At 39.1% G+C, this 14,731-nt stretch overlaps 1 protein-coding gene across 1 annotated transcript in view; it reads right to left on the bottom strand.

Annotated features, from left to right (window-relative positions):
* Nucleotides 1–9,401: 9,401 nt before the first annotated feature.
* Nucleotides 9,402–14,731, bottom strand: part of ACER3 (alkaline ceramidase 3) — a 55,481-nt gene continuing 50,151 nt past the window's right edge. The window contains exons 8-11 of the mRNA XM_064644835.1: nucleotides 14,245–14,346; nucleotides 11,722–11,826; nucleotides 10,015–10,060; nucleotides 9,402–9,517 (exon numbers count right to left, since the gene is read on the bottom strand). Of these exons, the coding sequence (XP_064500905.1) occupies nucleotides 9,464–9,517; nucleotides 10,015–10,060; nucleotides 11,722–11,826; nucleotides 14,245–14,346 (307 nt within the window). The 3' untranslated portion in view covers nucleotides 9,402–9,463. The remainder of the gene's footprint in view (nucleotides 9,518–10,014; nucleotides 10,061–11,721; nucleotides 11,827–14,244; nucleotides 14,347–14,731) is intronic.

The raw sequence follows: 14,731 nt of genomic DNA, 5'->3' as shown, positions 1-14,731 counted from the left end.
GCTGGTGATGTGCCCTGTGATGCTTACTGGAGAAGAAGGGGTCTCCATAGGTTATAACATGGATTATGGTATGGGAAAAAGGCCTTTTACTCCATCCTGAACATGAGCACCACGTGATGTGAGCATATGGACAAAACCACTTAGTATCAGATGTCCTGGGCGTTCCTGAAGAGCCACAACTACTCCGGAGGGATGTGCATGAGTGCATCAGCTGCAAAGCAAATTGATAGCCAACTGTCAAATCCAGAGGGAAGTGGCAGAGAGATTTTCAGCAGAAACAAGTCCACAACATTAATCAGCCCTCCTGCTTCAATTAATGTCAACAGCAAGAAAACAGCTGGAGTTTGTTTACTTTTCAGATAACCTGTATAAAAACATTCCTTTTGTAACAGCTCTGTTTTCACGCTGTGCCTTTCAGGTTCATTGCTGGTTTTCATCTTGCAACTAGCACTTAATCTTGTTCTCATTCCAGCTGAGGTGGGATGTTAAAAATTAGATGATTAAAGAAAAAAACCCCAAACAAATAGAAGAAAAAAAAACCAAACAACCCACAACAAACCAACTCTCAGAGGACTCCAAATGAACAAAACCCTGTTAAGCAATAAAACCCTTTTAAGCAATGACTCACAAGTGCCTGGACAGGTTTGCCTGGCTGCAGAGTGGATTTAGCTGTTCTGTTCATCAATTCTCTTACCTGAGAAGTTGGATTTGTCCCCAGGCTTCTACAATACTGCAATATTTTAACAAATGTACTCTGTTCTGCTGTTCAGCTCTGAGTCAACACACCAGCTATGAGCAAAAAGCAGTGCTAAGGTTAGACATCCACATAAATCACGGCAGCTCTGATGCTGAGCCAGCCTATAAATATTAGGGGTTTGACATCAGTTTACATCAGCAGAGTAACTTAATTAATTCAATTTCTGTGGGATCATGCAAGCTGCTGTTCATTAGCATTCACCTACCTGATGTCAGTGGTGAGGAGTCAGAGTCAGAACCCTCAGTGTCTCAAGGTGCCACTGGGTGCTGTGCCGTGGGCATGTGGTCTATGGGAGCTGCACATCTCAAGCTCCAGCTGGTCCCTGTGCTGGCTCTACATGTGTGTCAGTGCCATTAATTACTGCTAATTTCATTAAGTTGGCTTGTGCCTCTTGCATGCTAATTACAAAGTCAGTCTCAGAAAAGGTGATTAATGAGGTTGAATGTTTTTCAGTGGCTATTTGTATTGCTGTAGCAGCTGGAAAGTGTCATTCACTGAGACCTTTGGGTATTGCATGTGAGCAAGGTGAGATATCCAGCTTGTGGGTGTCTCACCTTGGTAAGGAATTTAGGAGCCAGGATGCTGAATTAACCATAGTGATTGCAAAATAGGTCTAAAAGAAGTCTGGAAAGTGTCTGCTTGTAGATTGAGATGTCTTATCCATTACACACAGTGCTCCACACATTAGATCTATCTTGGCAAATACAGGGTCCCCTCACATGTAGAAGGTGATTGAGGACATCATCCCAGCTCTGTTCCTGCTCAGGGTCCAGGGGGCCTCTCCTTCAGCTCACCACATTATCCCATCTTGGGTGTCTGAGCCTGAATCCAGATATTTGTCCTTGTTCCACCTCTGTTGATCCTTCCTCCCATGCCAGCACAACCATGGTGGAGTTGTCTATCTGTCCTGTCCCCATGGAGACCCATCAGAGGAGCCCGGCTGAGCCCCAAACTGGTGTTGGTACTACCCCTTCAGGCAACCCAAGTTTGTCCTCAGCTGTTGGAAAAGGGGCAGTTTGGGGAGGCAGCAACAGGGCAGATAGCACTGAAGATACTCTCTGAGGACAGAGAGATATCCCAGTTAGTGCCAAATCACCAATATCACCTTCGGCCAGTTCAAGTCTTGTTTTCCACAAAGCCAGGAAATAACATAAGCATGTTCAACAGAAGCATGTTGAGTGCTTGGGTAAGAGCCAAGCCAAAGTAATTTGGGCTCCTTGAGGTACATTCACAGCAAAAATGAATCACCCATTGACCCACAGAGGAGACAGACCCACCACAGCTTCATTAGTGACTCCATTATCTCCTCCATCTCTATGCACTTAGCAACAAAGATCCAGGCTGGATAGCCAGCTCCTATCCCAACTGGCAGCAACTGTCTCTGTACAGCACCACGAACAGCCAGATCTCTGATTAGAGCCACTGGGATTTAAGTGTTGCAAATCCAGAACTTCACTTTTAGCCCTTTAGCAGACTGAATAAAGGAAAAACAAGGGGGAAGTTGGGAGGTGGGGGGAAGAGAGAAATTAATAAAGCTGCAAATAAATTAGCAGTCTTAAAAGGGAATTGTCAAGCTCAAAACTGAATTTTCTGGTTGGGAGGAGGGCTTTGACAGAACCACAATGTTTTTATCTCTAGGGAAATTTCAAAGTATTACTCAGTTCTAGGCCAATCGCAAGCTTGGTATGCAAAGCTGGATTTCACCCAGCCCAGAATTCTGGCAACACTTGTCTGAGGAGTTAGGATGTGCCTTTGTGTGCAGCACCACTGAGGGGAGGTGGCACTGCTTCCCCCAGCCATTTACACCACTGGCTCTGAGGTTTCCTGCCCTGTGGCTTGGCCCCCAAATAGTTAATTCAAGGTTGTCCCTGCAGAGACACAGCTTTGAGAGAGATGAGCAGGAGAAAACAGGGTCTCTGAGGACCTGGGAAAGCAGCCAGAAGTGAAGAAAATACCTGACAGTCACTACCAAGCCCTGGTGAGACTTGCTGGATTAGTGCCTAGTGGTCCATGATTTCTGCCTGGATAGGTTCTTCCCTGCAGTGATTATCCTCCTCTCTCATTGAAAGAAACAGGAAAAGGGTGAAGCTGAGGCAGGGCAAACTGCACACTCCAGGATAAATGCACACTCACCTGACTCCTGCCTTTTCCTCTCCCACCCATGTCACACACCTGAATTCCCTTCTAACTGGTGTGTGCTGTGGAAGACCTTGGAGGTGAGATGTTCCTGCACTATTTGCAGTCAACACCACACCTCTGAGCAAGGTCCAGTGCTCAAAGGGCTCCAGCACAAGGCAGAAAGGTTGGGGAACCCTACTGACATGTTGGCTCAGCTGGTTGTAGTTGCAGACAGGCAGCTTCCCCATCAGTGCAGGACACAAAAATCCTGCTGTTCTACTTGCACATCACCGGCCAAGACATAAAATCACCCTTCTACTGAATAGCATCAAGATGAACCACCCATCCCCGTGCAACACAAAAGCCAAGAAACACCTGGGAAAAGTTGTATTTAAAACAAAATTCTTTAATAATTTGTACTATAAAGACACAAATTAGTGCTTGACTGCAGCATGAATAACCAACAAAATACATTAAATATTTCAAAGCTATTGTGCTTTGCAAAACAAGATATGCTGATATATATAAGCCTAATGTTAGTTACCAGCTGGTTTGGTATGAAGAGTCAGTTCAGTGTATCAAAATTGTCAATAAGCTTTGCTCAACACAGCTGTGTTTTACAAGTCAACTGCTACTCATCTGTCACAGTGTCATTATCTATCTGCAACAATATACAGAATTTCAGGAAGAAAAATCACATTAGAACTAATAGTGTCAACGTTAGAAAGTTTGGTCACATAATGCATGGGGGATTTCATGTCCACTACAGGTGGACAGATGTTATTTGATCAGACAGTGACATCACTGGTGCATTAAGCTGAGATCAACAGTCAGCATGAAACAGTCAACATCAATTTGGAAAATCAAGAAAAAAATGAGTTCTTGTCCAGTCTAAGGAGTAACTACAGCTTATGCTGATTGAAACTCTCTTCCAAAATCCAGGGAGAAATATTATACACAACCAAAGTTCTTCCACAGCGACTGACCAAGGCTCTAATGTAGAAAACATTTTGGCACATAATTTGCTATGAGCATGTGTAAGTCCATTCTACTCAACATGGTCTTTGGAGAAACATATATATGTTCCAGAGCTTTGGGGAAAGAATGATGAATCTGAGATTGTGCTTACAGCTATTCCTGTGGACAAATAAGCAAAAGACCCTTTACCTTTGCATTTTTAAAAATCCTGACAATCTGCTCTTAAACATCAGGCAGATTCAATTTGTGTGAAATATGTGCAAAAAAAATTGCAGGCACTGGTTTAGGGTCTTGCATTAACTGGACTCTGAACTTGATTCTTCTTAAATCTACAATTACACGCCTAATCAAACCTAAACACTTTCAACAAGTAACATAGGAGAGTTCTAATGTAAAATAAGAGGTTCAAGCATCAAACCTGCCCCCATTATACATATGAATCCCCATATCCCCAACCCTGTTTGAAGCATCTGCCTGGGAGCTCCAGTAATGGGGTTCTGCATAAAGTGCTTGCTCAACTGCTGCATCGTCACACTGCCTGTCATTGAACTACACAACCCAAAATAAACACCAGCTGTAAGGCTAAATTCCTCAAACAGCTCTCAAAGCCTGGAAAGATGCAACAGCATCAGGGATGTGGGGTAGTCAGGCTCACATTTGAGCCAGAGGCAGCCATATACTGGATAACTAACTGGAAAACCACTAAAAATAGCACTGTGATTCCTGTAGAAGGAGAATTTTTAACAAAAACTGACCCCACCTACCAAAGACTTTGTGTTACAGACCCCAGTGGAAAACAGAGCCCCAGCTCTCAGAAAAGCCTTGAGACAGAGAGATCAGGCACTTGGCAGCTGTAGGCAGCTGTGTGTGAGAAACTGAACAAAGAAACCTAAAACCAATCTTAACAGTTATACAGGACGTTCTCTGTAGATTACAGACTCTGAAACAAAGCTGGCAGAGGACATTCCAGATGGATAAGAAATGTATTCATTCATGTATGAAACAATCCGTGTCACGTTCCATCCTCATAAAACAGCCACTAAGTAATCTACAATGAACTGAATGTAACAGAGACCACATCACCCCTATGCTGAAGAGCGTAGAGTCAACACAGAAAGCTAAATGTATAAATAGCAAAACATTCAAATAGCTAAAGTGCAGCTACCAGGAGGGCTGACGTAGTACTATGGGATTCTGTGCTTAATCTTTGTTATTCTCTTTTTATGTAAGATTTCTTAATCTCCTTCTGGCTTTGCTCTGCTCATGGGTAATAAAGACTTCATCATTTATCCCTCTTCATGATAAACTCTCACAGTCAAACAGCACTTCACAGTTAAAGTGCAAATGGGGTTTAAAGTAAACCAAAAATTTTACCTGAATGTGTTAAATTATGAGGAGCACAATTCCACCAAAATGGAGGTGTGTTCCTGAATTCTGATGTCTACTAAAGAAAATAGCAGTGCTGCTTTGTTACAGCTCATCTTTGTCTGAGAAGTGTTGTATTGAATTTTTTCACCACCTGCTATCGAATGTCATAATATATCCACAGAAAGAAACAGGTTTAAAAAAAAAAGGTATCACTGAAATTCTTGAATGCAGATTAAACAAGGTGGTAGCGATTGTAAGATACACCAATGGCATTGGGAGGATTTTCTGTTGCCAAGAGTTCCACATGGAAGAGTTTGCTGAAAAAGACATTCAGGTACTCAAAACCAAATGCTGGGAGCAAATCCGCTACAGTCAAAAGAATCAACTGCATTTCAAACCATACAATTTAGCTTCAGCCAAACAAGACAGCCCCAGGGATAAACATAGTACAAAACTGGATTAGAAGAGAATTAAAACTAATTATAAAGCACTATTTTCCATCACATTCCTCTTAAAACACTTTGCTACACCTGTTTGAAGTCCTCCTTGAATCTCTTTCCAAAGCAGACAGACTTACACACAGATGAACAGCAGACTGAGCACAGGCTGTAAGTGACAGACACCAAACAAGTCAGGATGTTTACAGGGAGTGAATAGTCAGTCACAAATCAATATAATACTCTTGCCACTCTCAAGGGCTGCATGGTGTAAGTCAGGCTGCTCTAATATCCACGCATTCAGACAAACGTAATTAAGGGCACAGGTATTGTACAATACATGACAGAGGTAGATTGGCCAGTGATAGACTGCATATTCCAACTCTGACCATGGGGTAGGCTTCTAAACACTCATGAGCAGCACATCATCCCTGTGCTAACACAAAAAGCATTAAGATGAAGTCCGGAGATGACTAATACTGCTAGCCAACAACACTGCCCTCAGAATATGGGTGAGATTCCTCCCCACGTCTTATCTGCAGTTCTGGATAACGCATGTCTTGAGCTGTATCCAAAAAATTTAGATTCCCAGAATAAAGTATAGTTTTGATCTGTACTGCGAGAATAATTTTGAGGTTTTCCTCCTATTTCCAAGAAAGAATTTTTCAGCTCATGTTCTGCAGAACTACTTGCTGCTCATCTGTGTCAAACTGTAGTTTGTACAGTATGGTAGATTTCCTGGTTCTTCGTAGATGTTAAAGAACAGAAGAGTTCATTGCTATCAAGTCCGTCCAACACATTCTGAAAGATTCATATTAAATTACATGTTACTTCTCTTTAACGCAGCTGTTGTTTGAATCCTACTCAAAAAATAGTATCAAATGTGACCTTATAAGATGTAGTGCAAGAAAAGTTTGGGATATGCTGCTCTAAGGTCTGTAGAAAAAAAAAAAGATCAGCATTGTCATACAAGTGATATAAATAAAAAGCAATTTAACAGACATTTAACACATTACAGGAGTAAGGATGTATGTCTTTCCAGGCACTAGAAAAGGCAGTCTGAATTTCACTAACATGTAGTTAAAACTGGCTTGTCATTTTCAATATCACTCACAAGATCAGTAAGGCAGTCAAAGCAAAGCACCCATGATTTTAGATTATTTATGCTTAGAAGGATACACAGGTAAATTACATTCTTCAAGGTCTAATATAACCTGTTGAAAGAAAGGTTGCTGGCAGGGTGGTAAGAGGTGTGTGTGTTTTTGGTCATTTGGAATGAAGGAAAAAGCCAATTTGCATAATTTTTTTAAAGATAAAAACATCAATGACAAATGATACGTGAATGAAAAACTATCAGCAGCATAAAATTAAAATAAGAGCTTTTCCAACCTTTTTTTTTCTAAATCCTAAGAATTCAATTCAACACAGTCTGAAAAAAACCTCCATCATACACTCCCTAGTTGCAAATGTGCCGGAGAATCAACAAATTCTTTAAAATATACCATTGTAGAGATGTCTGATCAATAAGAAAGTAGCTTTTCAGGATGCTCTGGTTCTTGCAATTACAGGGAAACTAAACAGAGCCCTAAGATCCTTCAGTAACAAAACTAAGGCCACTAAAATAAAGGTTTTGTTCATTTTCATAAAAATAATACCAGTGCCTAGCAGATGTCACAAGTGACTGTTGATATGTCTTTTTGCTGCATTGCTCCTTTTATGGGATTCTTTTCCTAACTAACAAAAACACGCAAACATACTAAATAAGCAAATGGGATACAGTGTGCAGAAGAATGCTTGAGAGAGCCTGGAGGTGAACAGGCAGGCACTTATTTTCAAGCTACATTTTTAAAACAGTTCTCAAATCTCTTTACAAAAAATATGCTGTCTGGATAATTAAAGACACTTGATCCACAACAGCATTTTCCTACCTCTATGCTAATTATTCTATTTTTTTTTCCAGTCTGAAAAGCGCTCAAATCTCCCAACACAGATGCTGACCTTGACTATGGAACTGGAGCCTACTGACACCAAATCTGCTCTAAAATTAACCCTCAGATGCCTTTATAGTGGTTTACAAGTTGAAATGCACTGCTATCAGCATGTCAGAGAGTGCTCACTGAACTCACTCAAGGTTAAGTATCTTTTCCCAGCCCCAAGTCTGGGACTATTTGATCCCAAGAGTCCAGGGTCAGTCACATAACAAAAGCCACAGTTTTATCTGGAGAATCACATCAGTAGGAGTGTTACTGATGGATATGAAAGATGCAGATAAACTGCAAACAGAGAAAAAGACACTAAAGGAAGGAGACCATTTTAGCCACGCTGATTGTACAACAGTCAGGACTTTGAGATCTGGGAGACAGCTTTACAGCTACATTACTGTGCCTTGCTGCTGTGGGCACATTTCAAACCAATATAGAATGGGATTTCCCATCAGTCCGTGCATTTCCCTTTTTTAAATCCTTCAGAGCATCGAAAGCAGACAAAAATTGCATAGCACGGCAGCAAGTAGGCACAGACTATGTTAGTTGCCCCAAAACCAAGACAATCAAAATCACAGCCTTCATATGAGGTATATTTTGAAAAACTGTGTTAGTTTAATGTTTTCTTTACATTTACTTCTTAACTTTCACCAGCTGGGTAAATAAAAATTGCTGGAAACAGAGGGTTTGTCCCCCCCATTAATCCCTAAAGTTTGGTTTTAGAAAGGTGGTCAACTTTCCACAGAGTAACCATGTGACAGACAGATTAAGAGCAAGCCAAGTGCTGCCACTTCTATTTGGGGTATCCTCAACCTCAATCTTGTTCTTTACTCCTTCTTCAACATTTCTGAATAAGAAAATGCTTCTGAAAGTCAGACCAATATTTAAGACTTGTAAAATACAGGGAAGATGAATTCAGAGCTGAACTAGCACGCCTCTAAGGTGTTTGTCAGTCTGTATGAATGGAAAATGGGAAGTAAAAAGCAGGGATAGAAAAAGAGGTATGTAAGTAATAATTATAAAAAAATAAAAAAAGAGCGTTTCTTATGTTTCTACGGTCACTCTACAGTTTCCTGATGAATCACTGGTCAAACAAATTAGGAATTCAGTTTCCAAACACAAAAAAGAACCCCTATAAGGCTTCACCATTTCAGTGTCTTCAGCTGGTCACACCCTGGAACATCCTCCATGATGAACCTCTCAGTTGGACTAAAGAGAAAATAGAAGCTTGGTACAAAATGAACTAAATGGCACAGGTATCACAACCATTTTGCTTAAAATATAAATTGTAAAGAGGCTGTGGAAAAGCAAGATAGAATAAAGCCCTAAATCAACCATTACATACTTCATTAATTGTATAAAAGTGCAAGATTAAAGTAGTTCAGATTAAGCATTCAGTTCACTATAGGCCACACAAATGCTTAGCTTGGTCATCAATGGCCTAGTTTTGTCATTCAGTTATTAATATTAGTTTAAACCACAGAAAGAACAAAAACTGAATGAAAAAACATATGTGATCCACTTCAAAAATGGTTAGATTTCTGTGACCAGCACGAAATATCATCAGCTATACAATATATACATAAAAATATTGTGTCTTAATCTTTGTTTTAACAACTTAGAATAAAGCTGTACTAAACTCTATTTCCCTAGTGTGCCAACTCTTTGCTCTGTTCCGGCCAACTGGCCCAGTAATACAGAGAAGTCCTTTTATAGCAATAGTACTTGGATTGATCCACAATTTTGACACTTCAGCCATAGTAACTGTTGAAATGCTTTATTCAGCCAGGCTAGGTGATCTCATGCGACTGCCCAGGGCTCAATCAAAGCTTCTTGGGTGGCTCCACAAGAAGAACAGGCCATATTCCAAAAACAAACTGTTAAAAGAAAAATAGGAAGAGAGGAAAGATTCCTTTGAATATTATATTTCTTGGATTAAAAAGCAAACACTATTAAACTTAATGTAATGAAAAGGACAAAGGGGTAATGGCTCCAAAATGAAAAACTGTAGATACAGATATGATATTAGGAAGAAATTCTTCCCTGTGAGGGTAGTGTGGCAATGAAACAGGTTGCCCAAAGAAGCTGTGGATGCTCCATCCCTGGAAGTGTTCATGGCCAGGATGGAGCTCTGAGTAACCTGGTGTAGTGGAAGATGTCAGCCCACGGCAGAGAGGGTGAAATTAGATGATCATTAAGGTGCCTTTCAATACAAACCATTTTGTGATTCTCTGAAAATTTCAACCGCATTTCCTGGGATGGAAGTAGAAGTCAAAAACACTACCCTAACAGCATAATTATTGATCCCCAACACAAGTTCAAAGCACAAGATATCCAAATGCACATTAATGAACACAAAATAATTCCTGCTTACCTTCACCTTTGGTCTGTGTTTCAGGAAAAGTGTCCTTGTGTATAAACTGAGGAGAAGGAAAAAAGCATGCTTAAAATTTCATATATAAAACAGCATATAAAATAATGATGTACTAATCCCAGTTTTATTTTCCAACTAGAAAGGAATGGTTTCTGTAATTGCAGGGCTACCCACTCTGCCTAGATTTATTCAAAACAGGAGACATTAACTTACAGTAAATCCTTCTGTACTAGATTCTGATCAGCAAATTAATTTACCCTATCACCTATGTGGGGAGAAAGAAAGAAACCCAGAGGGGTAAAAACCAAACTGGAACTAGAGTTGGTCATTTTAGAAGGATGAAATATAGCAGATGTAGTAGAGTGGAAAAGAGCATAACTTGATTCTCTCTCATTTTTGCTCTTAGATGCTTTCTCCCCTTAGTAAATCTTCTCCTGTGTATGATCTCACTTTTTTAAAGGGGATATAGATGATGCCACCGTGTGGCTAAGAAAATACTCAGGAAACTACTTCAGTGAAAGCTTACAGTCCACTGGGGTAAGACAGACAAATCAGGCATCTGCACATTCCCCAAGGGATAGAGGATGCAAACCCAAATTATTTATGTGTTGCATGTTGGAAAAAACCTTGCCTATGCTTGATTCCTGTACAGAATTTTCTTAAAAATATTATCTTTAGGGTAGCAGACAACCTGTCAGCCAAAATGGAGTAACTGTTTACAATATACCTTCACATATTTTTTTAATATATATATATATAAAGGTACATATATATATATATACATCTACACATGTATAGATACATAAATACTTGTACATATGTGTGCATATATATACATGCATAAATATAAAACAAAAGCTAACAGATCAGCTGTTGGAACTGTACTTATTTTCCTTGCATTTTCCTTTTACTAGGTATTTTAACATCTGACCAAAAAGAAGAAAACCATGCTAGATTTAGGAAAATGGATATGTAATCAGGTTTCCTGAACTACATAGACTGTATCTGTAAAAGAGACATTCTTAAGTTATGGCTAAGTGGTAAAATATTATTTCATTATAAGATGAACAAACTGCAGAAATTCTTCACAGACTTCAGCTTAAATTCTATTCTGGTCCCTGATTCCACTAGATGGTGGCATACAGTAAAAACGAGACAAACATCTTCTGGCTCCAGATTTGCTAACTTACATTCTGGTTTAAATCTTCTCCTGAAACTAATATCCTGCCCTTCTGGGAATAGCTTTACTACAACTACTACAGCCATCACCCTTCTGCACTACTGCATGATGCCTGCTAGTTTTTAGGAGTGACAGTGCCTATCAAAAAGATTAGTTGTCCTCTGAAATTTAAACATGTTAAAGTACTTTAGGATTGCTGGTCAAGAACAGACAGGTATTAATGGCTTATATTCTGAAATTAATATACTGTCAAATAGTTTTCCAGTTTAACTGCCAAAGGGTTCTCGTTTCTGAATTACATTTTCTTGAAGAACCATGACTATTTAAAGATTAGTGATTACATTTTGAAGAATATAAAATAATTGTAGAGAGTTTTTAGATCAGTTGCAAAGAGGAAAGGAAACCTTGCACCGGTGTAATAAGCCATTTTCCTGCACTTCTGGATGAAAAAACATTCTGAAGTACATCTGAGCCTGGGAAAACTCCTAAGCTCTTTATGGACATCCAGTTTAGAAAACATTTCCTACCTTAGCAGGATATGAAGGTAAGAACCCAGGCCTGTGAGAATATGCCACCATGCATGAAACTGTGTCACAGCTCCCATCACAGGAGGCATCTTCTCTCGTAGTGCTCTGAAAGAAAGAAGCTCCACACAATGGGATATTTTTTTCCAAGCTAAGGAATCTCAAATCACAATGTTTGGCTGTCGGATCACATATTATTGTTTCCATATCTCAAGCATGTGCTTGATGGTTAAGGCTTCACATGATCAGGCTTTCAGCAGATGAGGAGCAGCAATTATACCTTATACTGCCAGTACGGAAAGATATTGGCATACTGACTTTCTTACACATTTAAAGAAAGCACACACTTCCTCATAAAATGAGTGATCAGATATGTCTGGACTCAAATTTCAGGGGATATATTTACAGCATCTCACAGGCCCAAATGAATTCTACCATCCTCCTCATCAAAACTCTGTGAACTCTGTCCATAGGATGAAACACAGAGTTTAAGGCCGAGAGAGGAAATGGGATCTATCAGACATCAGCACTTTACATATGGTAATCACACCACCTATTCTCCCAGTCCATGGGACCTTAACTTGCCTTTCTCTGTTGGACTCTAAATCAGGGACAAAATGGGTGTTTAGTGAGGAAACAATGAAAGTAGGAGGTCTGAAATACTCTGCCAAGATGCTTTGTATTTTGCAGTTATGGGATGCGAGCTACTTGGAAAGGGGCTAAGGGATGGAGGTAGAGAAATAAAGGGAAGGAGTTGCATTGCTCTGATTTCTCCTGCTCACTAAGCTTCTGCAGATATTGCCTATTTTGGCTGATGGTGGAGCAAATGTTTGCACCTGCTTGTCTTTTTTCACTTTCATTTCACATTCAGTCAAAACAAAAAAGGGAAAACAATTGCATATGTTAAGGAAGAAAAATCTGTAGCTTCTTACTTACTGCTTGAAGTTATAGTACTTAGTCCCACTGACTAAATCCTGAGCTATTGCTTAGTTTTCAGAGCTGCTCAGTCACAAATATTAGCAGTGCCTGGTAAAACCTCTGAGCCTTTGGATGGCAGGAAATTTCAAAGCCCATATTCAAAAGTGCATGGTTCCAGCCAGGGAAACTGAGTGCTATATATTTTGTTATTTTGATTTTTTACAAAAATTTTAAAAATAAACTGCAGATTTAATGAAATATGGAAAAATAAAACCCGGAACCAAACCCCAGTTTTGAACTAGAAAACCAGAGCAGGTAGGTGGATGATTCACAAGTTAGAGCTTTAGAGACCAAAAGATTTCAAGGCATTGAAATGCATTTTCTCCAAAGGTTCAAATTATAATGTCATTGATAGAAATCCAAGGCTCTGCAGATGTCTGATTAAAGCTAGTAAACAAGCTTTTTTTTTTTTTTCCAGCATCATAACCAAACAAGTATCATAGAAAGTATACTAGCATTTTTCCCTTTACAAAATGAAGATGGAAAAAAGTGCCTCAGCAGCTGGGGCAATTTTTGGGCCTAGGAACCAGCTCAAAAGACCCATGGACCCACAGCAGCTCAGCAAGCTTCGTGAATCAGGGGTTACAATCTCACCAGTGAGGTGAGGCAGCTGCAAAAATCAACCCTGATGCCAATATCTGCAAAGTAACTGCATACCCTACCACTTGTGTTGGCAAATAACTTTTCTATCCCATCTGTATCAAGTGCTTCTAGGGATGAGGCACCATATATTATATTAATTTTTTTTTTAAAAAAAAATCTTCAAGAATACTCTGTTGGAGTTAACTTTCAGTTGGCCTAACCTAGTGCAGGAACTACAGAGCCAAAAAGGACAGATGGAAAATTCAGACTCCTTTACAGCACACTATTATTTGGCCCTGACAAAGCAACCTACTGGGACAATTCTGTACACCACAGATTCAGTGGCATAACAGTGTTTCAAATTGCAAAGACTGTATTTTTCAGGATGCTGGAATCAACCTTTCCATCTCCTCCAGTTTCTGGCAGAACACATGCATCACAACTGGGTGTTGTCTATTGGTAACATATATATTGTAATAGGTATTTCTTTTATGTTTATTGGTAACATATATATTGAAATTGGTATTTCTGTAATGTGCAGAACTACTGGTTTTGATATTTTGCTGGAAAATGGCAAGAGCAGAAATCAAAAAAACCCAAAAAACCAAACCAACAAACCGGCAAGATAAAAACACATTCAGATGAAATTAAGTGTAAATAGCAGGGTTTAATAAGCTAGAGATCCTCCAAATTACTTCAGTGACATAACTTCTCTCAATTTAATTTCAAGTTAGAGATATATGTAAAAAAATAAATTTATTAATGGATAAAAAACATTAAACTAAAAAAAAATTTGTTAAGTGCTGAATCTAGTTATGAGCAAACTGGATAAAACCCTCATGGATGTTTTGTAGGCAGCATACCATATGTAACATGAGATGGACTTGAATATACACAACAGAAACAATCAAATCTTTATACTAAAAGACTATTTAGAGTTATCCAGACAAAGCGAAAAAAACTCACCTCAATTTATCACAGAAAATGTTGTCCACATTCCAGAGAAAAAATCCCATTAAAAATACAGTTAAAGATGTATAGCCTAGACCTCTAAGCCATGGGTATACCCTAGAGAGAGAGAAATAATGCAAAGTTTAGTTCAGAATGCTTTAAAGGCAGTGTGTAACATACACAAATACTATTACATATTAAAAAACTGCTTTATCAATTTGGTTTTTTCCCCAAAAGAAAAAATATTAACTTTAAATTTCATCTATTTAAATATTTTATTTTACTGCTCCTCTCTCCTGACTTCACATTCTCTGAGACAGTTCTTTTAAATGTTTCACTTCTATATATCTAATTGTTTCCCTAAATACTGTACTCTCCTAATGAAACAAGGAAGTGAGAAAACTGACATTGGCTAAAAGGCACTAATTCTTCAGTCCCACATATAATCTTTCATTAAAAAAACCCAACAAAAAAACCAAGAAACCATGTTACAAATTAGGAC

The sequence above is a fragment of the Pseudopipra pipra genome, chromosome 2 (genome assembly GCF_036250125.1).
Source record: "Pseudopipra pipra isolate bDixPip1 chromosome 2, bDixPip1.hap1, whole genome shotgun sequence".
In the NCBI taxonomy this organism is placed as follows: Eukaryota; Metazoa; Chordata; class Aves; order Passeriformes; family Pipridae; genus Pseudopipra; species Pseudopipra pipra.
Note: the sequence above shows the minus strand (reverse complement) of the source record. Positions and strands in the feature narration are given on the sequence as shown.